This window comes from Macrosteles quadrilineatus, unplaced genomic scaffold, assembly GCF_028750875.1.
Source record: "Macrosteles quadrilineatus isolate MER2022 unplaced genomic scaffold, UCM_ALF_1.0 Scaffold_4__1_contigs__length_99947679, whole genome shotgun sequence".
Classification (NCBI taxonomy): Eukaryota; Metazoa; Arthropoda; class Insecta; order Hemiptera; family Cicadellidae; genus Macrosteles; species Macrosteles quadrilineatus.
The window spans coordinates 38,997,746-39,021,892 of record NW_026542597.1 but is presented as its reverse complement, the minus strand read 5'-3'; the positions used below and the strand labels follow the sequence as shown (position 1 = coordinate 39,021,892).

The following is a 24,147-nucleotide window of genomic DNA, read 5'->3' as shown; positions in this document are numbered from 1 at the left end:
ACATAATAGAATTGTGATTAAATAAAGAAAAATTGAGTTACTACATTTTAAATGTTACATTATTAAAATATCTAACAAATGGCGACGAGAATAATGGAAGAAATAGAAAATATAGCAGAAGATGTAAATAAAGTCAAGAAATTGAAATTATTGCGAAGAACAGTCAAGTTCCAGCTTGGAAATGTAAAGAAGTATGTGGATATAGGAACATTTTCCATCAATGACAACAAACAACACATCTTCGAACAATGACTTCAAATGTGCAAAGGTAGTGAGGGAATTTAAAAAAGGGGAGAGAGTTCAAGCATACGACTTCAGACATAGTAAAAACAAGTGGCTGTTTGGTTATGTGAAAAGCAAGGAAGGTAAATTAATTTATGTTCTTAATTTATGTTCTGAAAATGGATGATGGATCTACATGGAGACGGCATGTCAATCACATGTTACCGATCAAATTCAAGGGGGAGGATTGATATGTACATTCCAAAACTACTGGCTATAAGTGGTTCATAAACATCTGTTCTTATTTATTATTGTTTATATGATGATCTAGTTACATAATAGAATTATTGTGATTAAATAAAGAAAAATTGAGTTACTACATTTTAAATGTTACATTATTAAAATATCTAGCACATACGTTCAAAATAGAGATTTTTTAGTGCTGCCACAAACCGGGAACGACTATCGAGGGATTTAATAACCAAAGGGAGATTGTTATTGGCTATTTTAATTAATTAAACTAAATGTCACATTGCCAAGGGCACCAGCTGGAGTGTTAGTGGAGGAGAGAAAGAACATGGAGGTACTCCGTTGTGACGGGAGCTCGTTGGAAACCATAATTTATAAACAACCATTAAATTTTATCAGTTTCTCCGTCAAGATTCTTACCTATTTCATTCGGTAAAAATGATTAGCTACAGATAACAATCACTTACAAATTTTAAATTTGTCTCGGAGAATGAATTTGTTAAAAAACATAGATCTACTGTATTTACAATATTTTGTTCAAATTATTTAGTAAATAAGAATCACTTAAAATAGTTCTTTATAATAAATAAGCACTCAAACCTTGGCACTTTCTTCAGTTAAAAAGCCAAAATCACTTAATTTAACGAATTGAATTAAATTTGTATACTTAAGCCAACCAGCTATTTTAACTTAAATAACATAAAAAAATGTAAGCTCGTACACCTGAAATTGTTTTAATTAATTTTAGACGACTGAATAATATAGCTTTTACATACGATATACAATATTACGACATATTCCTTAGACATAGCTGTTAATTAATAGCCCATACAGCTAATAGCAACTATGGTGGAATCTGAACCACATTTTTGCCTTGGTATTAACGAATTGGTCTAATTATCAGGATAGTACTGCGGATAGTCGTAGTACTCACTAGTGCGCAGCGGACGTTATCCACACCAGGGAGTATCACATTCACAGTGCATGCTTATAAATATCCACAACTCGTGACCTCGTAGTAGCTAGATTAAAGGTCGACGCCATCTTCCTAATCACTGTTAATATTAACATATTATATTAATATGTATTAATATATAATATTATATAAGAATATTAACATTCACAGTTGCAATTAATATACTTGTTATGTTAGGAATTGCAACACATGGGCTACCTATCGTCATCCCAGGCTCTGATGGACTACGTGGAACTAATTGATCACCTACAGGATAAACAGGGTCACCATAACCATCCTGTGATTGTGTTCGGTGGATCCTACGGGGGAATGCTGTCTGCCTGGATGAGGATTAAATTTCCTGCTACGGTTGCGGGGTAGGTTCTTTCTGTCTCAGTGTATGATAAAATGTATTTGACTTATACAGAAACAAAATATAGTTTAAGACTAGAGACAACACAAACGTACCCAGTAGGCCTACATTATAACTTACTTTCCTTCTCAATAATGCTCATGGTTATCTTCCAGAGCTATCGCGTCGTCTGCACCAATCTGGCAGTTCCAGGGTATGACACCTTGCGAGGCGTACAACAGAGTTCTGACCTCTGCTTACAAGGTCGAGTCCACCAAGTGCGCTGACAACATCCGCAAATCTTGGGATGCAATCAATGATGTCACAAAAACAGGTAATTGGTTCTTTTATTTCGTTAAAATAAATTGAGTTGTGTATTGACCCATACATTAGATTGGTGAAGAAAGTATTTTTACCTAAAGTTTAAACCGTTCAAATTACAGTTGTAACGTGCCGTTTTTCTAGCTAGAAATATATACGCTAGTCCGTAGTAATAGCGGTAAAGACGTCATCAACTCGATAACAAACAGCGCCACTGTACCATCATCTTCGCTCACACCTTGGAGTATCTAATTGAATTAAATTTTGAAATAATAAAAATTCTCACAACTAATAAAATTCTAAAAAAAAAACTTTTTGCAGTTTCAGCAACCTCACAATTTATAATCACTATCTTTATGCTGGGGGCTATAATGTGTTGGGGAGGCCAAGTACCATCTAGGGTACCAGTGGCCACAGCAGTAAGTAAGTAAGTATCTTTATGCTAACGTGCTCACCCGACCTCGACGGTTCCACTCTGCCTGCAGCAGTTTAACACCAACAAGGGTGTCTACCAAGGGAATTGTACCTACATTTTTTACTGGCCATGAAATGTCCAGTAATTTGTCCTTAAATGTCAGACTATGTCCTTAAATAGTGTTATGGGCCATTTTAAGTAGGGCATAAAAAGTGGTTAAGGAACACAAAAGGTTTTGTAATCAGATGTTTGTTTGCATTTTCATAATCTATTACTAGAGTAATTATGCAATAAAAACCCCATAACAGTCTCAAACCCATTAAAATTTTATCATGACATTCATTGTCAAGTCAAGTGCTTCCAAGAATTTGTTGACTCAGTAGCTTTACAACTTCTTTATTTATTACTAGGGTAATTATTATTAGATACAAACCTATTTTATCATTAAAAAAGTAGTATTATAACGGCTGTTAAATTTAACTTCTTACTTGTACTTTCATCTTGAAGATTCAACTTGCCGCTGGCCATTGCCTACTGCCATAAAACTGTTTATGTTTTCATATTAAACTTTTAACTAATTTAGAGTCTTATTTTGTAAGTTACAACCCTTTTTATGGATATTTTATCTTTCAATTGACAAAACCACAAGCATTGTTGTTTGTATTTTTTTTTATCATTACGCAGTCCTCCTTGTGCCACACCCTATCCAACGACACCTCAAACTTGCTAAACGGATGCATAGCAGCTTCAAAACAATTATGACAAAAATATGCCTAGCGTATTAAATATATATAGATAGATAGATACTCATAAGGTTAACATGGGAAACTCTAGAGCCACTGGGACAAAGCCCAAAAGGATTTTTGAGATAAGAATATGTCTATATGTTAATCGGGAATGTGAGCTATCATCATACAAAATTTCAATCCAATCCGACCAGTAGTTAATGCGTGATTGAACTTCACACAAACTTTCACATTTATAATATCTAGGTACCATATATATTGTGATGAGGGCTACTACTAAATAAACAATCTTATATATATAAAAAACTTGGTTTTTCTTTTCCGACTACGTTTGGCTCTTCTACCCGACCGATTTTCATGACTGAGGTCTCAAATTGAAGGTATGCACGCACAGATTTGCCATCAAGCATCGGCATATAATTATTTATAGTATCACTCGGTTTATACGTAAACAAAATTTGCTCCCCATGTAATTCTTATGGGAGTTAAATTTGGTTTCTCTTTGCCGAGTTCATTTGGCTCTTCTACCCGACCGATTTTCATGATTGAGGTCTCAAATTGAAGGTATGCACGCACAGATTAGCCATATAGCATCGGCATATATTTATCTATAATCCCACTCAGCATATACGTAAACAAAATTTGCTCCCCATGTATTTCTTATGGGAGATAAATTTGGTTTTTCTTTGCCGAGTTTGTTTGGCTCTTCTACCCGACCGATTTTCATGATTGATATCTTGAATTAAAGGTATGTACGCATAGATTTGCCATCAAGCATCGGCATGTATTTATCTATAATCCCACTTCTACCCGACCGATTTTCATGACTGAGGTCTCAAATTGAAGGTATGCACGCACAGATTTGCCATCAAGCATCGGCATATAATTATTGAGCGAAGCTCTTATACGTCGACTTTTATGCATTTCGTAATACGCAAACTCCTCCTAGACGGCTGAATCAATCGTTTTCAAATTTTCGATGGTGGTAAAGACCATATCGGTGAGTGCCAACATCTATATGGCGTTAAAAATAACTCTCAGGAATCCGCCCCACTGGGTCTCAAAGTTTCAATGTAATCCTTATGGAAGCAGTATTTGACACATAAACAAAGACATCTGATCAGCTGTTGACTTTTGAATGCAGTAGATAAATAAATAGCTGATATCATTATTCCACGGATATTAAAACATAAACGGTGGTATGGATCATAAAATAATCAAATGACGACACAAGCTTGAGGTCCGCGACGTAGGAAGTGTTGAAGGAAGTACTAAAGGTACACAGTCTGGAGTGTGGAAACTGTTTATGACAATTAGATTTAGGTATCTGCATTCCTAAAATTCTATGGGAAGGGAGGAAAACGGATCCGCGACGTAGAAAGTGGTGAAGGAAGTACTAAAGGTGAGCAGTCTGGAGTGTGCAAACTGTTTATGACGATTAGATTTAGGTATCTGCATTCCAAATATTATAAGGGAAGGGAGGAAAATGGGTCCGCGACGTAGGAGGTGATGAAGGAAGTCGTCAAGGCAAGCTGTCCGGAGTGTGGGAACTGCTTATGACCATTATATTAAGGTATCTGAAATCATAAAATGCTATGGAAGGGAGAGAAACAGGTCCGTGGCGTAGGAAGTGGCGAAGGAAGTAGTAAGGTGAGCAGTCCGGAGTGTTGGAACTGTTTATGACGATTAGATTAAGGTTTCTGCAATCATAAAATGCTATGGGAAGGGAAGAAAACGGGTCCGCGACGTAGGAAGTGATGAAGGAAGTAGTCAAGGCAAGCTGTCCGGAGTGTGGGAACTGCTTATGACCATTATATTAAGGTATTTGCAATCCTATGATGCTATGGAAAGGGAGGGAAACATGTCCGTCACGTAGGCGAGCTGTCCGGAGTGTGGGAACTGATTATGACGATTAAATTAAGGTATCTGAAATCATAAAATGCTATGGAAGGGAGAGAAACAGGTCCGTGGCGTAGGAAGTGGTGAAGAAAGTAGTAAAGGCGAGCAGTCCGGAGTGTGGGAACTGTTTATGACGATTAGATTAAGGTATCTGCTATCATAAAATTCTATGGGAAGGGAGGATAACGGGTCCGCGACGTAGGAAGTGATGAAGGAAGTAGTCAAGGCAAGCTGTCCGGAGTGTAGGAACTGTTTATGACAATTAGATTAAGGTATCTGCAATCATAAAATTCTATGGAACGGGGGGGAAACAGTTCCGTGGTGTAGGAAGTGGCGAAGGAAGTAGTAAAGGCGAGCAGTCCGGAGTGTTGGAACTGTTTATGACGATTAGATTGAGGTATCTGCAATCATAAAATGCTATGGGAAGGGAGGGAAACAGTTCCGTGGCGTTGGAAGTGGCGAAGGAAATGGTAAAGGCGAGCAGTCCGGAGTGTTGGAACTGTTTATGACGATTAGATTGAGGTATCTGCAATCATAAAATGCTATGGGAAGGGAGGAAAACGGGTCCGCGACGTAGGAAGTGATGAAGGAAGTAGTCAAGGCAAGCTATCCGGAGTGTGGGAACTGCTTATGACCATTATTATATTAAGGTATCTGCAATCATAAAATGCTACGGAAAGGGAGGGAAACAGGTCTATGGCGTAGAAAGTGGCGAAGGAAGTAGTAAAGGCGAGCAGTCCGGAGTGTTAGAACTGTTTATGACGATTAGATAAAGGTATCTGCAATCATAAAATGCTATGGGAAGGGATGAAAACGGGTCCGCGACGTAGGAAGTGATGAAGGAAGTAGTCAATGCAAGCTGTCCGGAATGTGGGAACTGCTTATTACCATTATATTAAGGTATTTGCAATCCTATGATGCTATGGAAAGGGAAGGAAACATGTCCGTCACGTAGGCGAGCTGTCCGGAGTGTGGGAACTGTTTATGACGATTAAATTAAGGTATCTGCAATTATAACATGCTATGGAAAGGGTGGGAAAAAGATCCGTGGCTTAGGAAATGGTGAAGGAAGTAATAAAGGCGAGCAGTCCGGAGTGTGGGAACTGTTTATGACGATTAGATTAAGGTATCTGCAATCATAAAATGCTGTGGGAAGGGAGGAAAACAGGCCCACTATGTAGGACGTGGTGAAGGAAGTAGTAAAGGCGAGCAGTCCGGCGTGTGGGAACTGTTTATGACGATTAGATGAAGATATCTGCAATCATAAAATGCTATGGGAAGGGAGGATAACGGGTCCGCGACGTACGAAGTGATGAAGGAAGTAGTCAAGGCAAGCTGTTCGGACTATAGGAACTGTTTATGGCAATTAGATTAAGGTATCTGCAATCATAAAATGCTATGGGAAGGGAGAGAAAAGGTCCGAGACGTATGAAGTGGTGAAGGAATTAGTAAGGTGAGCAGTGTGGAGTGTGGGATCTGGAAACAGTTTGTAGCAGTTATATTAATGTATCTGCAATGCTGAAATGTTATGAGTAGGGATGGAAGCATCCCCACGACATAGAAAATTGTGAAAGAAGTAGTAAAGGCTAGCAGTGCGGAGTGGGGGGAAATGTTTGTGGCAATTAGATTAACGTATCTAAAATACTAAATTGCTATGGAGAGTGATGAAAACAGGTCCACGATGTAGAAAAAGGCTTAGAAAGTAGTAAAGTATGAGCATAGTGTGAAAACCGTCTGTGGCAGTTAGATTGATGTATCTTTAATTCTAAAAATGCTATGAGAAGGGAAGGAAACAAGTCTATGACGTAGGAAATAATGAAGGAAGTGGTAAGGCTTGCAGTGCAGAGCGTGGGAACTGTCTTTGGCAATTACATTAATATATCTGCAATCCTAAAATGTTATGGGAAGAGAGGGAAATAGGTCCACGACGTAGGGGGTAGTGAAGGAAGTAGTAAAGGTGAGCGTGTTGAGTGTGGGAATGGATTAATGTATCTGCAATGCTAAAACGCTATGGGAAGAGACTGTAGACTGTAGGTTAAAATTATTTCGAAGCAAGAATCGATACATTATTCGATACATGCAATCGTTTTTAATAAAAATTCACAACTGAGTTGACAACAGCTGATTTTTACTCCATAGAGAATAAAAACTATTTTTACTCCATAGAGAATAAAAACTATTTTTACACCATAGAGGATAAAAACTTTTTTTACTTCCTAAAGAGTAAAATTGCTACTTAGACCCGCAACGCATGCATTAAAACGACTGGTATTACCGCAGTATGACCAAAACAATATAATATAAACCCTTGATGACTCCGCTCAATTTTGTGGATGCCTCTGCAAACGCCACCTAGTTTATAGTATCACTCGGTTTATACGTAAACGAAATTTGCTCCCCATGTAATTCTTATGGGAGTTAAATTTGGTTTCTCTTTGCCGAGTTCATTTGGCTCTTCTACCCGACCGATTTTCATGATTGAGGTCTCAAATTGAAGGTATGCACGCACAGATTAGCCATATAGCATCGGCATATATTTATCTATAATCCCACTCAGCATATACGTAAACAAAATTTGCTCCCCATGTATTTCTTATGGAAGTTAAATTTGGTTTTTCTTTGCCGAGTTTGTTTGGCTCTTCTACCCGACCGATTTTCATGATTGATGTCTTGAATTAAAGGTATGTACGCATAGATTTGCCATCAAGCATCGGCATGTATTTATCTATAATCCCACTTGGGTATACGTAAACGAAATTCGCTCCCCATTTATTTCTTATGGGAGTTAAATTTGGTTTATCTTTACCGAGTTCATTTGGCTCTTCTACCCTACCGATTTTCATCATTGAGGTCTCAAATTGAAGTTATGCTAGGCACAGATTTGCCATCAAGCATCGGCATGTATTTATGTGTAATGCCACTCAGCTTAAACACGTTAACGAAATTTGCTCCCCATGTATTTCTTATGTGAGTTTAATAATGGTTTTTTTCCGAGTTCGTTTGGCTCTTCTACCCGAGCAATTTTTATGATTGAGGTCTCAAATTGAAGGCATTCACGCCAAGTTTTCTCATCGGCAAATATTTACCTACTGTATTACTCGACCAAAACACATAATTTGATTTATTTTCTAATTTTTACTTCAATTTAAGATGTACCTTCACCAGTTATAATTTTATAATCCTATGTAGCCTATTTTAGTCTAAGAACCATCAGTGAAATACTGGCTTTCATCTAAGCTATTATTTATTCAAATCGTACGAGTTTCAAGCAAACGCAATGTGAAAAACCAACATAAAAATTATTTTTCATAAGGTTTTTATATGATTAAAAATTAATAGCTCCAGTATTGGTAATGTTTTTCTATATGTTTTTTTTTCTCATAAATTTGATTACTTCTCCGATATTATATTTGTTTCAACTCTGAAGAGCAGCGTGGGTCCTATAGACTCAAAATAATCAGTAAATTATAGGCTTTAATTTGAGCTATTGATCGTTTGAATCAGTTAAGCTCAAGATACTGTATTACTCAATCAAAAAATTTAATTATTTCTCGGATATTATATTTATTTAAAGCTGCAGAGCAGCATGGGTCCTCTAGTTGAATCATTATAAAAAAATTAGTATGGTACCCTTTTCATTAATTTCTTTTTAATAATCAAACAACACTTAGGTCATAGTCATGTAAACATTTTACAATTGATAAAATCAAAATGTCAAAAGGACTATGACCATCTACTATTGGATGACCTAAGTGTTGAAACTAGTCGTTTGATAATTAAAATGAATTAAAAGGGTACTAATGTTTTTATAATGTTTTCAATTGTTTATATGTATATACATATATACAAATTTGAACGAATTGTGTTTTTGGCCTCTGGGGACATCAAAATGAAAAAGTAGATAGGTCCCGGGCCTAGGTCTTACCATGAGACCTACGGTAATAGCTACTTCCCTATGAGGAAATTCGCTGAAAATTAACCAAAAATTAAATCCTATACTCTAATACGAGCAAAGTTTGCTTGTATGTATGTATGTATGTATGCTTGCACCAAGATCTCGAAAACGGCTCCGACGATTTTCTTCAAATGTTATATATATTTAGTCTAAGATCTATTTCTGGCCTAAAAACGAGTTTACTGCAGTTAGAACTGCCAACAAAAATCTAATTACGTAGAAAAATTAAAATGAATATTACATTTTTTTAACATTAGTCTTATGGGTTGCTAGGTAACCATGTTGGCTGGATTAAATAACAAGGAAAAAGTAAACAACAGACTTGAAGTTGTAGCATGTGTTCATAATAAGCCAACAACCCACAGTATACTAGCAAATTTCAAATACAGTACAAAAGAAAAAAAACATCACTTGTTAATATCTAGCAAAGATTGTACTGAAGATTACTCGATTGTAGTCAAGGGTAGCAGTGCGAAGTCTGGGATCTATGTTTATGACGATTGCATTAAGGTATCTGCAATCCTAAAATGCTATGGGAAGAGAAGGAAACAGGTCCGTGACGTAGGAAGTGGTGAAGGAAGTAGTGAAGGCAATTATAAAATGCTATGGGAATAGAGGGAAACAGGTCCGTGACTTAGGAAGTGATGAAGGATATAGTTAAAAGGCGAGCAGTCCGGAGTGTGGGGACTGTTTATGACGATTAGATAAGGGTATGGACAATCCTAAAATGATATGGGAAGGGAGGGAAACATGTTCGTGACGTAGGAAGTGGTGAAGGAAGTAGTCAAGGCGAGCTGTCCGGAGTGTGGGAACTGTTTATTAGATTAACGTAATTGCAATCCTAAAGTGCTATGGGAATGGAGGGAAACAGGTCCATGACGTAGGAAATGGTGTAGGACGTAGTAAAGGCGAGTCGTGTGGAGTTTGGGAGTGGATTTATGTATCTTCAATACCAAGACTGCTTTCAGATTGAACTAATGATTTTTTCCGAGCAAAGCTCGGTCCCCATGTACTTGATTATAAACTAATCAAGGCCCAGTAATATTACAACTTCAGTTGTATTGTGAGGCGTGTTGTTAAAAGTATTTGTTTCATTTTGAATTATTGGATGAATCTGATTACCACTCTCTGACCATTGATGTGTCAGGGGGGGGGGAGGGAAATTTTCTGTTTTCGTTTGAAATAATCTGTAGCCATAATAAAAAATAATACCTAAATTACAATTGAACAAGTTTCAAGCCTGTATAACTTTATAATTTACTAGCTGTACCCGCGGGCTTTGCCCCGTTTAACTCCATAAGTGAGCTCATTCGCATGGCTCAATCATGTCCTGGTTGAAGTTTGTTCGCTATGCTTACTCACCTTTAGGTTGGAGCTCGTTCGCTGCGTTCACTTGCCTTCAGGTTAGCTCGTTCGCTACGCTAACTCGCCTCCAGGTTGAAGTTCCTTCGTTACGCTCACTCACCTTTTGGTTGCAAGCTGTTGTCATAAATGTAAAAAAAATAATAGTGCTGCACCCTGTTGGTAAACCTTGTAACTTTAAAGCTGTTGAACATCATAGAACAGAACCAACTTGTTTAATTGAAACAGCTGTTAAGATTCATTAATTCCTTTTAAATGTTAAAAATAATAAGGTTAACATGGGAAACTCCAGAGCCACTGGGGCGGAGCCCGAAAGCCCGATCAGAATAAAAACTACTTAGTTTAACTATTTAATGCCCAAAGAATCGGTGTACCGAATTTCAGCCTCCTAGGTAAATGGGAAGTGGGAGAATTAATGATGAGTGAGTGAGTCAGTGAGGGCTTTGCCTTTTATATATATACTAGCTGACCCGGCGAACTTTCGTATCGCCTAAGTTATAGGTTTCCCCTAAGACAGACCGATGGAAAGAAAGTACCGTTACGTTTAATTTTCAAGATGATCTCGTTCGCATCGCTCAATCACGTCCTGGTTGAAGTTCGTTCGCTACGCTCACTCACCTTTTAGTTGGAGCTCGTTCGCTACGCTCACTCACCTTTAGGTTGGAGCTCGTTCGCTACGCTCACTTGCCTTCAGGTTAGCTCGTTCGCTACGCTAACTCGCCTCCAGGTTGAAGTTCGTTCGCTACGCTCACTCACCTTTGGGTTGGAGCTCGTTCGCTACGCTCACTCACCTTTACGGTTGGAGCTCGTTCGCTGCGCTCACTTGCCTTCAGGTTAGCTTGTTCGCTACGCTAACTCGCCTCCAGGTTGAAGTTTGTTCGCTACGCTCACTCACCTTTTGGTTGCAAATTAGCTGTTGTCATAAATGTAAAAGAAATAATAGTGCTGCACCCTGTTGGTAATCCTTGTAACTTTAATGCTATTGAACATCATAGAACAGAACCAACTTGTTTAATTGAAACAGCTGTTAAGATTCATTAATTCCATTTCTCATAAGGTTAACATGGGAAACTCCAGAGCCACTGGGGCGGAGCCCTTTTAAGAATTTCGAAACGGGAAATAGTTTACGTCCGATTCGCATATCTACAGAATTTACACACCAAATTTCATAACGATCGGTGAAGTCGTTCCGGAGGAGTTTGCAGACAAACACTGTGACACGAGAATTTTATATATTAGATAGATTTGCAATTTTTATTCAGAATTTAAAATGACACATGTAACTACTACATCTTTATCTCACCCAATTGATTTACAATAGCTCCTCACTTATTGCCGATACTCGTGAACTTGTATGATTCTAGATGAAGGTAAAGCTTGGCTCTCGTCCACGTGGAAGTTATGCCATCCATTGAAGACAGCCGAGAATGTGACCAAGTTGAAGTCTTATTTGAATGATGTGTACAGCAATCTGGCTATGGTCAACTATCCGTATCCCTCCAGCTTCCTTATGCCTCTTCCTGGCCATCCGGTCAAGGTAGGAACTGTTTCACTGTTAACATGTGATTTACTTACTTTAAAAAATAATTTATTGCAATTGCACATGTAGAATTTTACATTTAGGAAGTTTTGTCTACTGAAATAATGCTTAGTAAACAAACAATTATTTGGCTTTTCATAGCTGTGATTCTGTTGTAGTTTTAACCAATTACCATTTCCATTGTAGGTCTTCTGCAAGACCATCAAGGAAGACATGCAAGGCAAGAAGTTGTTGGAGACAATGTTTAAAGGTTTGAATGTGTATTTCAACTACACAGGCAGTGCACACTGTCTGGATTATTCCTCTGCCTACGTCACAATGGATGACACTATGTGGAACTACCAGGTAAGGTTTGCTGATTAGTTAGACCTCAAAAAAAATGGCTTTTATTAAAAAATATGGATCCAGTTTCAGGACTTGGTATCTCAAAAAGTATAAATCGTAAACAAATAAGTTTTACACTGTTGTAAAGAGAAAATTTAAAAGTTTTATTTACACTTATTACAACGGTTTTGTGCTGCACGGTAAACATCTTAACGATAATTGAATTTGTCCCACAATTCGGCGACCTATTCCCTATTTGTTTTATTTTACTCACACATCCAATTTCTTCTTGAAGCTGCCTAAGCTAACGAGCTATGCTTTTTCTAGTCGGTAGTTCAATACCAAATTCAATGTGAAAAGCCCCTAACACTGTAATAGGAGACTCAGTTTTTGCAAACTCTGTCACACAGAAAATCTTATGTTTGATGGTAGCCATCTGACTAACAACTGATGGTAAAACAAAATGGCTGTCCATTGTTGTGATAACGTTGTCTGCCGTCTACGAAACCACGGTAAAAAAAATTAGAAATATACTCTTTTACTTTTTTTAATCGTGTAAAGTCTATGTCTGCCCGATTTATACTTTTTCAGATACAAAGTCATTAATATGGGTCCATATTTTTGATTGGCCCTGTATTTCAACTCTTGAATACTATTTGTATGGGTAATATACTAATATAATACAATGAGTCAATGAGCCACATAGTATGAAACAAAGTCGAGGAAAGCTTTGTGCTTAAATTAGAGTAACTGTATCAGCTGTATTATTCTTAGGAATTATTATAAAACTTGTTAAAAATTGATTTTTAATATCTCTAATTGCATCGTGAACGTTCACATAAATTTCTGCTCTCAGTAATTACATGATTATTTCTAATAAATGCTAAACGCTCTCCTTCCATTTGAGTGATTATGTCTAAAGTATGTTGCAACAAAGTTTTTCCAGCAACCGATGACATTGTTGCCTCACTGTGTGAATCTGTGTGGAATAAATTCAAGTTGGGTAATTTTATTTCTTTGATTTGAGACATCCCTCTAACCATAGGATTTTCTCCATGTAGGAATCCTGAAAAGTGGGGTGATATCGACCATTTAGTGTGTACCATTTTTGAGGTATACAACAAACTCTGGGTTACCAACTGGTCAGCCATCATCTGATTTGAATATAGCAGCAACACCTTTGGAAATTAGTCAACTGTAACGTCTTTTAATGTGTTGTATGTCAGTCAGAGCATATGCCCTACTCGGGGGAAAAAATGGGATGATAAATAGTTGAAATAATACGATTTTTAGTTGTAAAATGGAACAAACCTGACTAGCTTCTGCCTTCTTCTACCCCATTTTACAACTAAAAATCGTAATATTTCAGCTTGATTTCTTATCCGATATTTTTGAACATGATATTGTTTGATAGGGAATCAAAAATGCCAAATAAAAAATCCATAGATAAAAATGTTTAGCCTATATAAAAAATAGAAAATGAAGGATCCAGTTAACGAAGCAATTTTGGAAAAAAATGCTATTCTTGATTTTTTTTTATTTTTACCCCAGGAATCACTAGGTAAATTATGTCCCCACCTTTTTTGAACACCCTGTATACATAACAGATGAGAAGTGGTGATCGATTTCGATTGGTCACTCCAATCATCATCAGACCCAAAAAGGCGAATTATTCCTATAAAATATGGTACGTCTCGTCTACAATGAACCTTTTAACGAGAATAAAAAATGTACATGGTAAACTGTGATATAATTTTCCTTATGTTCTTTGACATTATTTCTTCACAACAAAAGTTAATTTGATATGCAAATTTTAAAGTTGATCATATATATTTATAATTTTAACCATAGACTAACCAACACAAGTAGACTTCTCATCCCACTGTAAATTTTGAAGCCCGTTTTTCACGTATAGCTCATGTCTGGTGACACTGATCACTAGTGTTGACAAAATTTTGTTTCTGTTATTTTAGGGTTAATTTAATGATTTGTGCTTAACTGTTTGGTTATATAACTAGGGGACGAGTTATCGTTTATGATAAGATCGTTTTATTTGGTTAGACAAGGTTTAAAATGACTTAAATAACAAGAAACAAATTGTAAACAAAACACAACCTCTACAGTGCACCGGACAGAACTAACGATAAAATTGGCTTCAACTGTTCCATAAGGATGAGAAATCTACTAAGGGAGTATGTTTTAAAATTCTTAGATTTTCACAAATTTAACCTAATTTAAAACATAAATCCAAAGGAATGTGTTATATGAAAGGTATTTAAACTATTCTATGAGAAAAATAGAAAATCATTTGTTGTAAAAATAAAGATTTTTTATATCCTGCCTTACCTGAAAAGTTTCCGAAGGGCAAATGTCTGCAATTTTGTCAATTTCTGTAAAACTTTCCAGGCCTGTTCAGAAATGATAATGCCAATGTGTTCGGATGGCAAGAATGATATGTTTGAACCAACCAAATGGAATCTGACGGAGTTAGCCAGCGAGTGCTACAAGAACTATAAGGTTCAAATCCAGACTAACCTGGTGAAAAACTTGTATGGAGGAAAGAACATCGGTACTGTGTCCAACATTATTTTCAGGTTAGTGGCAAAAGAAAGATTTAACTTAAGATTGAAGTAAAATTAGTTGACAAAAATTTACATGTAAGTTGGGAAGTTGGCCCAACCTTTCTAATTTTTTCTAATCTAAACCTTTCTCTTTTTATTTTTAGCAACGGACTTCTCGACCCCTGGTCTAGCGGTGGAGTTCTGCGTAACGTCTCTGAGACAGCCATCGCTGTGATCATGACAGACTCTGCGCATCACTTGGACCTCCGAGCGTCCAACCCACTAGATCCAGCAGACGTCACCAACGCAAGGAACTACTACAGATACACGATCCACAAGTGGATAGAAGACCACCGCCGCCTGCACTGTTACGCTTGATTGTAGGTAATATTATGTGTCAATTGTCAAATTTCTTAAACTATTTAGGAAAGGACAGGAAATGCGTAAAATGTACACTTTTTAGACGTTTTTATGTTTCTTGTGCCATTATGACCTCACCAGTTAAGGTTAACTTAATTTCCCAATTAGAATCCTTGCAATATAGAGCTATATGTATTACAGAATCAATTTTTGAAATCATATCGATATGATTTCATTTCTATAAAATCATTCATTTCTGAATCAGGTTCCATTAATTAAATGGGTAGACATCGATTATAGGCATTGATAATAGGTTTGGGTTATTTAATTGTTACACATGACTGATTTGTGATATGGACTTTTTGTGGGTTGTCAGCTGCCAGGATATCTTTTCCTAGGTAAGTTAGGTATCCACTCCTTCTTCCTTGATGCACTTCTAAGCCAAGTACTTTTTCCTCTAAAAACTAACACGGACAATTTAATAATATTAGTTGTTTTTTAAATTATTCATCAATAGGGCTACTACATTGTCTGTTTTACTTTGTCTCTTACATTTTTCATTAAACTTTGTATTTTTATTCGTAGAAAAATGTAAAAAAATATCAATTAAGAAATATCTGAATGTGACGAAAACCAAAAATATTTCCCATAAGTAAACATTTGCTGGTTTTCTAGAATTGATCATTGGTACGGGATTTACTATTTAGGTTACACAAATATAACCTATAGCAATCTAACAAATAGGATGATTATGATATTCCCCGACTCACTGTATTTATGTTTTATTTGGAAAAAGAATTTTCTCTACAGTAAAGATTTTGTCCATAGAGCTTCTGAATTAACCTCTTGACATAGTTGATAAGGGTTTGATTTGGGTTTAGAGTATGATAACATAATTTTATCAGTTACTTCATTCAAGTACTTTTCAAAATACTCAACACGTGTAATCAATCATAACAAATCACAGAATTGTTGAAAACTTGAATAATACTGAAAGTTTAAGTAACTTTCAAGCAATAAATGTTATTACACACAAAAGACTAAACAAATAACAAAGTGTACATCATTGACATTTTTTCTAGGTTAAAATAATTGTTGGCAAAAAAATATTTAATATTTTATTTTTTATTTCTAGACTAAGTTATTACAGAAAGCATATGAATATGATTGCACGTTGTATAATGTAACAACTAACTACAACAACATTTTTTTGGACAATAAAGTAAATTTTATGTTTGTGTGAAATACAAATTAATACAGGCATTAAAACTACAGGAAGTTATGACTTAATATCTACAAAGAATGTATGTAAAAACACTGGATATTATATAGGCTAGTGAAATGTAATATGTGATGGTTTTGACAGTTGTTGTAAGAAAATAATCAAGAATTTCCTATTAGCTATATTTTTCTAATAATAAATGATTGTTATTTTACAGCTTTTATGATTCATTATTCCCATTATTCTATTAAACTTACTATCTGTGAGCAGTTCAACAGAAAAAATCTGTACAAGAAGGGCAGTCAAGATATTGGAACAAAACAATAAATAGGTAATGGATTGTCTCTAAATCTAAACTGTTTCTCTGATAAGGAAAAAATCAAATTATATTTTGGCTTTAGAACAGATCTCCAATACTAAAACAGTTTCCTTCATTTAGATACTTTTCTTTTATTTTCCTAAATTAGTGGATCTCCAGCCACCAAATAGCATTGCATCTCGAACTGCCATTCGTAATAGATAAGGATTTAAATGTGAACTCTACGCAAAAAAATTTAAATCATATTTTTTAACCATAAAAAACAAATAAAAATACTAAAATAAGTATTTTATTTATTCTTAGAAGCCTACATTTATTTTATACATTAATGATGCCTACTCTGCAAAAATGCCCGCTAAAACGTTATAAAAATCTTAATTAGATCAACTACAGCATTTTTAAGTAGTTTTTCTCTCTTGGTTTACATGTCAATTGCTCTACGGCTAAATTGCATTGTGTGTGTTTTTCTGTTAAACTAAACAATACACTTTCTGTACCATGATATAAATAGCTCACAATAACCATGGAATGATGTTTTAATCCTTTTTGAAGTTACAGGATTTACGATGAAGTACCATTATCAGGAGTTTATTTCACTCCTACATCATACACCAAACACCATCAATTATAGTTTCCTTGCTAAATATATCAAATTGATCGTTTTCATTAAAATCTCTAAAAACATTATCTTTTGTGTGAAATTGTGTGTTAATGTAACTTAATTAATTGCCTTATATTTTTAAAATAACCTTTTTATATCTTGACACTCTTATCAAATTGGTGATTTCCAATAAATTGTTGTGAATGTTTTCTTTACTTTAAAAAAATATTTAGTTTTATCCTAACCTAAATTTACCGCACATCATACATTTAAGTTACTTGCGACATATTGAAAGCTGCATTGGCCTAATATTTATCATAACATAAATTCAAAATAAATCTAGTAACCGAAATGTAAAAATGTATTATAAGACTAAACAAATAAAAATTGTAGATTCTGACCTCTCAACTTGATAACATTATATGTATACTTTCTACTTTAATTTATATTAGAACACATAACATATTACTTAATATTTACAAAAGCAAAGACTATAAAGCAACAACAACTTCTACTAATCTAATTTACCTGGTGAACTTTGTGCGAAGTCTTTAACCTACGAGTTTTGATTAAAATAAACTATATTGCTCTATCACAGCAGATTTGAGATTTACCTAAGGCATTTCAAATAAATAGAAAATAAAACTAGAGGGAAACTAAAAGGTTGTAAGTCTCCCAAATTTATACAATATTTAACTAAGATAATAATAGTCATGATGAGTACGAGGTAGAATTGATAAATTTGGACTTGAGACTTGTTTTCGAATCAGCGTGTACAACATTGCATTTCTGGGCGAACCAAATTCTTCAAAGTTTGTTCCTGAAACATAACAGTTTTTATTTGGCAATGGTATTTGTAATGCAGTTACAAATAAAATACAAGAAAAATTATAAAAGCAAAATTTAAAAAAAACGTCATACGAAAATGGTATTTTTTTTTAAGTAAATCGCCTATCACTAATTTACTTAGATTATTATTACAATTATTTACATAACTGACAAAAGCTCAATATATTAGAACTTAGCTAGTAAATTAGATATCCCTTTTCAGCATTTATAGTTATACCTTTAATTGGATTCTGAAACTAAAAATTTAAATGTAAAAAAAAATCTGACACTATAACCTGTCAACTTGGCTTTAAAAGACAAACCCCTTAGTACTGGTTCTTAAAATTATTTTTCTAGGTACTTTTAGATAATTTAGTTTATCTATGAACATTTGACAATATAAATAAACCCTATTTCTAATTTCTATACCACATGCAACTGTTGTTCACACACTCTTGGAAAATTTCTGCTAAGCGATTTTTTCCTTAGTTTTCTGTACCCACCACTAGATGTCATGCAAAAGCAGGTAAATATTTCTCATGCGGTTCTAAATCCTAATCTGAAAAAATCATTCCAAAAGTTACTTTTGTTCCTTCATTTTCTGTAACTACTATTAGAGTCATGCATAAGCAGGTTTGGTAGTCGCCATGCACCATGTAGCTTGGAGTTACTTTGTCCGAGCCAAGTTTCCTTGACCATGTCCGCCCCCTTCTCCCCCACCATGACGACGACGGCATTGGTGTTGCCTGACACTACGCTAGGAAGAACTGAGGCGTCGATCACACGGAGATGTGAAACCCCTCGTACTCTCAGCTTATCATCCAGTACTGCAAAAGCTGCGGAGGAAAACATGATTGAAGGTGGTCTGAGCTATGAATAACTTATTTTTACGTTGTTTAAACGTTTTTTTTATTACATTAAATCAGGTATTTAACTTTTATAAATGTAAAATGTAAAAATTAGGTTTCTTTACTTAGAACTGTGGTATATAATGGTGAGACCTTCTGTTTTCACATATAAAACAACCACTCATATGGGAACATGTGTAGCATATGTTTTTTAATTCCAAAGTAGTTATTCTATTCCCATTTTGTAGCTGTAGTTATAGAATACAAATGAATGCCGATGAGTTGAACCACTGACAGAGTGAGCTAACGTAATATACGTTATGTACTGTACAGTACTGATTTCTGTCACCTACGCTCACTTTAAACCAAACCAAACTGAAATTATTTGTTGAAAACTATAGCATCATTTGTATCCTCAATTAGTCAAAGTACTTATGAATATGAAAGTATTGAAAAGTAAGAGAAAAAATAATTTTTACAGTAATTTATTCTGTTGGTGGCTCATTCTACCATAAATAAAATAAATTCCTTTAGCTTGTCCAACTAACGCAATATTCTCACCGTCTTCCTCCGTCCCCATCTTGCAGGTGGCCACTTGATGGTTCTCTGGGTTTGTGATGTGTTTGATCATGCATCTCCAATACTCGTCTGAATCCTCCCTGACAGCTGTGCACGGCTTGGCAATGTCATTCAGGTATCCGAACAACAACTCTGCTTTCTGTTTCCTCATCACTTTAGTTCTAATAAACTTTTGGACGAACCTGAAACAGTTAATTACTTACTCTTACTCCCATTGCCATTTATATTGGAGGTGATATTGAGTCGTACTAACAAATTTTCGCCACGTTATCCAATTCTCAGCATTTTTCTTCCATAATCAAATTCTCAACATATCTGCATTTACTTGGTTCCACCACTTCTGCTCAGGTTTCCTAGGGGTCGTCTTACATTAAGGTTGCAAGTAAAGTATTAAAGGTAACCCTTTAATACATTTTTTTAGTCGACATCCCTTCTCTCTCAGCTATAATGGAAATATTTAGCTTCTTATGATGCACTTCGTTTTCATCCCGTATTAATAACTGCTTAACAAAAAGTTGTGGTTGTATTTAAAAAATCTAAATTTAGAATACAACATGTCTTTCCTTTACTTGCAGATCAGTCCGATTCTTGTCCCTAGCATCTATGTATATTCTAAATTTAGTCATGATAGTAATTAAATCGTTGTGCTGTTTTATAAAAAATTTTTTTGGAAAAGAGATATTTATGTGAAAGTGTAAACAAACAAGGCAGCAAATTCCAGACAGTGACCTCAGGACACATTCTCATCAACCACCTAAAAATAACAGCTTAAACTAGGGTATTTTTAATGGCTTTTAGTTTGCAGGTGAACATATCAACATGTTGGTATGCTTGATTTCCAAGTCTGTGTAGCTGTGGAATTGTCCTGTGGAAGGCGTAGTTTGTAGAAAAAGAAGCTTTGTTGAACAGTTGAATAAGCCTGAAGTGTCGAGGAACGTGGAAATTAATTAGGCGAAGTATTATAAAATAGTAGAGAGTAGGTAGTTGAGGAACTTGGAATTTGGGGGTTTTAGACCCTTAATTAATCACAACGCTTTTCTTAAGACAATTTTTCTGGGTAGGCAATGGACAACTACATTATGTCAGGAAAAAAGTAAAGAATCAATGTATAAAGGAATGGACAATACTTCTATGAAATAAAGCTTCACATTACCTTATTCCCTTGACTAACAAGTTCAAGTCTCTTTCATCACTGAAGTAGTTGGAGACAATTCTGGGATACATGAATGGGTCTGAAGAGGCTAGTTCCAAGAAACCTCTACTAAACGGGGAAAGAAGAGTGGGTGTCATCCTAAAAAAAATACAACATATTTTAAGAGAGAAAAAAACATAATTTAGTGTGTAGGCCTATATTTTGTTACCCTGAACTATGGATTTCTCAAATGAGCTGGTTGAACCATTTTTTATACCATAACCCATAGCCTGATCATGCTGGTTCGCAAACTCTTTATTCGCTGATTATACTGTATTTGGGTGGCAATGAGTGGTTATAAAAAAACATAACCTCTCTTAGAGGTTACGACTAGTGATTTTTAGTCCTTTAGTTGGTGGTAATATATAAAGATTTGAACGGATTTAGTAGTATAGCGTAAACTATCGTACGTCAATCGTCCAAAATGTGTTTACCAGACTCGTATGGTAATCCCTAATCGACCTCGTCTCGCACGGGAACGACCACACTCGTCCGGTAAACACTTATTTCCGGGACTAGTAACGTAATATACTATTGAATAAATGTAGGTTTCACGTTTATACTAAATTTAATCAAATATTGGATAATTTTTTCTTGAGTTATCTTGCTAATGGACAAATGTACAAAAAATTAATTCAACTGGATGGTGTTTTTGGCCTCTGGGGACCTCAAAACGAAGAAGTAAATCCAGGTCCAGGTCTTACCATGAGTACTACGGTAATAGCTTATTCCCTATATAGGAAATTTGCTAAATCCAAAAACATTAGATAGGTATTATTTGCAATAGAAAACATTTTCAACTTAGTTATAGTTTTTCATAAATTATCTAATGAATGTATTAAAGCTTGTGAAATTGAAATAACTAATTGAGTTATGGATTTTTTACATGAAGTTTGCTTCATTATTAGAAGTCCAAATATATGTCAACAATTAAACCGGAGGGACACAGAAAAGTAGAAAATGACATTTGGGAAATTTTTTTGTTTAGGTTTAGAAGGATTTTACTTATTTCATATATTGATTTCACTACAGAATTTTAAAAGATATTTTCAACTTGGGCATCAGCCCAATGTCAGTACTGTTATTAACTTACTTGATCAACGTATAGTCAGGCTGGTCTTCCAGCGCAGAGAACCCAGTAGAGGAACAGTTTGCGTTGAGACCTTCAAAGAAGAACTGAATATCCGGAACATCTGTGTCTTGGTTTCCATCATCCAGATGTGCAAAGCCGGTCATCTGAGACAATAAAGTGTTGTCAGTTGCAACATTGGCAAAGATTTTAAACTCTCATATCTTATGCTGTGTGTTTGTGTATTACTTAATTAAAAATACTATGCTGTTTATATACTGAAAGGATACCCTACTAACAGTTTAAAGAACTTCCTATAAAAATTACTTGGAATTCTTTCTTGAATGAAAGAATACTGAAAGCGTCAACTCTTTGAACACCCAAAACTATTAGATTTTTAGAGATTGATTGGGCAATTATTTTGTTTAACATTCCATAAATATAATTTAGGAATAAAGGTTATTTTGATTAGCTAACAGTAAAATACTCAATCTTAAAATATTCTAGTTGGAAAAACTTTTTATACTATTGCGCTATTTGGAGATTAAGTTTGTAAACATAAAATGCTTGTGAACACACCCAAAAAATGTAAATCAAACAGTTGAAATCATAGAAAATAACTAATTTACAGAGAAATTACACTGATTTTGATGCAAAAGAGACCATAACTAGCCTAAAGAGGATAAGAGGTACAATTTCTCCCAAAGAGACATGAGTTCGTTATGAAACAATTGCAATGTGTAACACTGAATTATTTAGCGCTGAAAACAATTGTCAAGTATAAATGGTGACTGTGTCATTCAGTTTTATAATTTATTCTAACAGATTCCTATTATTTGTAGACATACATATGACAATCAATACATAGAAAATTACTAAAAACTGAAAAGAAAAGGAAATACTTGTGACAGTGCGGTGGATGATAGAGGACCTCTCCTGTACGACAGATATTCAGCCAAAGTTGTCACATTCAGTCTACTCGGGTTTCTTCTAGTTTTAAACAATATCGGAACACCAATAGATACATGGTTGTGTAGATTCATCCCAACTCCTGGTACATCGGCTAGTATAGGAACACCTGCAAATCCAGCATCATACTCAACGTACATGAAAATCTCAACTTAAAATCAGGTTTGCGGTTTGCATATGAAGAGATATGGGCCCAAGATATGATTGTGACCTACCTTGAGAGGAATTCCTTTCTTCATTGCGCCCCCAACAAACCTAAACCCTCTGGGCCTGGGCTCATCTGGGCCATTTATTAAAGAGGCCCTGCTTGAAATGTAAAATGTACTTGTCAAAATAACAATGCATTTAATTTAAAAAAAAATTTAGAAAGCCATTGGAGGTTAAGGGTGTAACATAGCATGGCTTGTGGTTTAAAGATCGTTGTTAGGATACGATAGCAGGTTTACCCAAATGGTTATAGAGTCCATTTTGGCACAAGAAAGACAAACAACCTAGCACTATACACTCAAGGTAGAATATAGATTTCACTGTCACTTTTTTTTCTTTAACCAGGAAGGTTTGAAATGAGTATTTTATGTTCTCAAATCAAACCTTAATTTTTTTTAAATTCTAACTGTGGCCACTGAAAAATCAAATTTGGTTGATGCTGTTTATAGAGCATTAAAGTATCTCTTGTGCCGGGTTAGCATTTTAAAGAGAAAATTCATTTAAAGAATTGGTGTAAATACCTGCATTTATGCGATCAAATGTCTTGCTAAATTGCAAAACACGTACACGAGCAAAATAACGAACATTTAGGGTTAAAAGGAAGGGTAATACTGCAACGGCACGGGACACGACATGATCAGGCAGGAGTTATGTCTAGACTTCCAGACATCATTCTAGACATCTAGAGTCAGTCTAGACATAACTCCCGTCCGATCACATCATGTCCCTTGTCGTTGCAGTTTAACCCTTCATTTTTTACCCTAATTGTTCGTTTTTATGTTTGTGTAGGTTCTTGTGCTCTATGTATTTATGTATGTTTGTATGAATTGACGACCTTCAAAAGAAGCGACAAGACATCTGTACTGTCGCGACTCCTATGTTGGTAAAATCCAATTACAATTTAGCAACACATTTGATCCCATAAATGCAGGTATTTACACCAATTCTTTAGTATTTAAATGCCATGAGGAGGCTAAAATTCAATATAATGAAGAAACAAATTCTTTTAGCATTAACTTTTTGTCTTATTTCCTATCATCAAAATGTTTCCC

At 35.3% G+C, this 24,147-nt stretch overlaps 2 protein-coding genes across 2 annotated transcripts in view; one reads left to right on the top strand and one right to left on the bottom strand.

The window, feature by feature from the left end:
* LOC128991722 (lysosomal Pro-X carboxypeptidase) overlaps positions 1-16,699 on the top strand; it is a 20,625-nt gene extending 3,926 nt beyond the window's left edge. Inside the window, exons 5-10 of the mRNA XM_054414847.1 lie at positions 1,625-1,803; positions 1,955-2,112; positions 11,841-12,013; positions 12,203-12,361; positions 14,747-14,934; positions 15,066-16,699. Coding sequence (XP_054270822.1) covers positions 1,625-1,803; positions 1,955-2,112; positions 11,841-12,013; positions 12,203-12,361; positions 14,747-14,934; positions 15,066-15,279 — 1,071 coding nt within the window. The 3' untranslated portion in view covers positions 15,280-16,699. The remainder of the gene's footprint in view (positions 1-1,624; positions 1,804-1,954; positions 2,113-11,840; positions 12,014-12,202; positions 12,362-14,746; positions 14,935-15,065) is intronic.
* Positions 16,689-24,147, bottom strand: part of LOC128991721 (glucose dehydrogenase [FAD, quinone]-like) — a 24,729-nt gene continuing 17,270 nt past the window's right edge. The window contains exons 7-12 of the mRNA XM_054414846.1: positions 22,822-22,997; positions 21,944-22,086; positions 20,812-20,949; positions 19,641-19,840; positions 18,903-19,067; positions 16,689-18,223 (exon numbers count right to left, since the gene is read on the bottom strand). Of these exons, the coding sequence (XP_054270821.1) occupies positions 18,096-18,223; positions 18,903-19,067; positions 19,641-19,840; positions 20,812-20,949; positions 21,944-22,086; positions 22,822-22,997 (950 nt within the window). The 3' untranslated portion in view covers positions 16,689-18,095. The remainder of the gene's footprint in view (positions 18,224-18,902; positions 19,068-19,640; positions 19,841-20,811; positions 20,950-21,943; positions 22,087-22,821; positions 22,998-24,147) is intronic.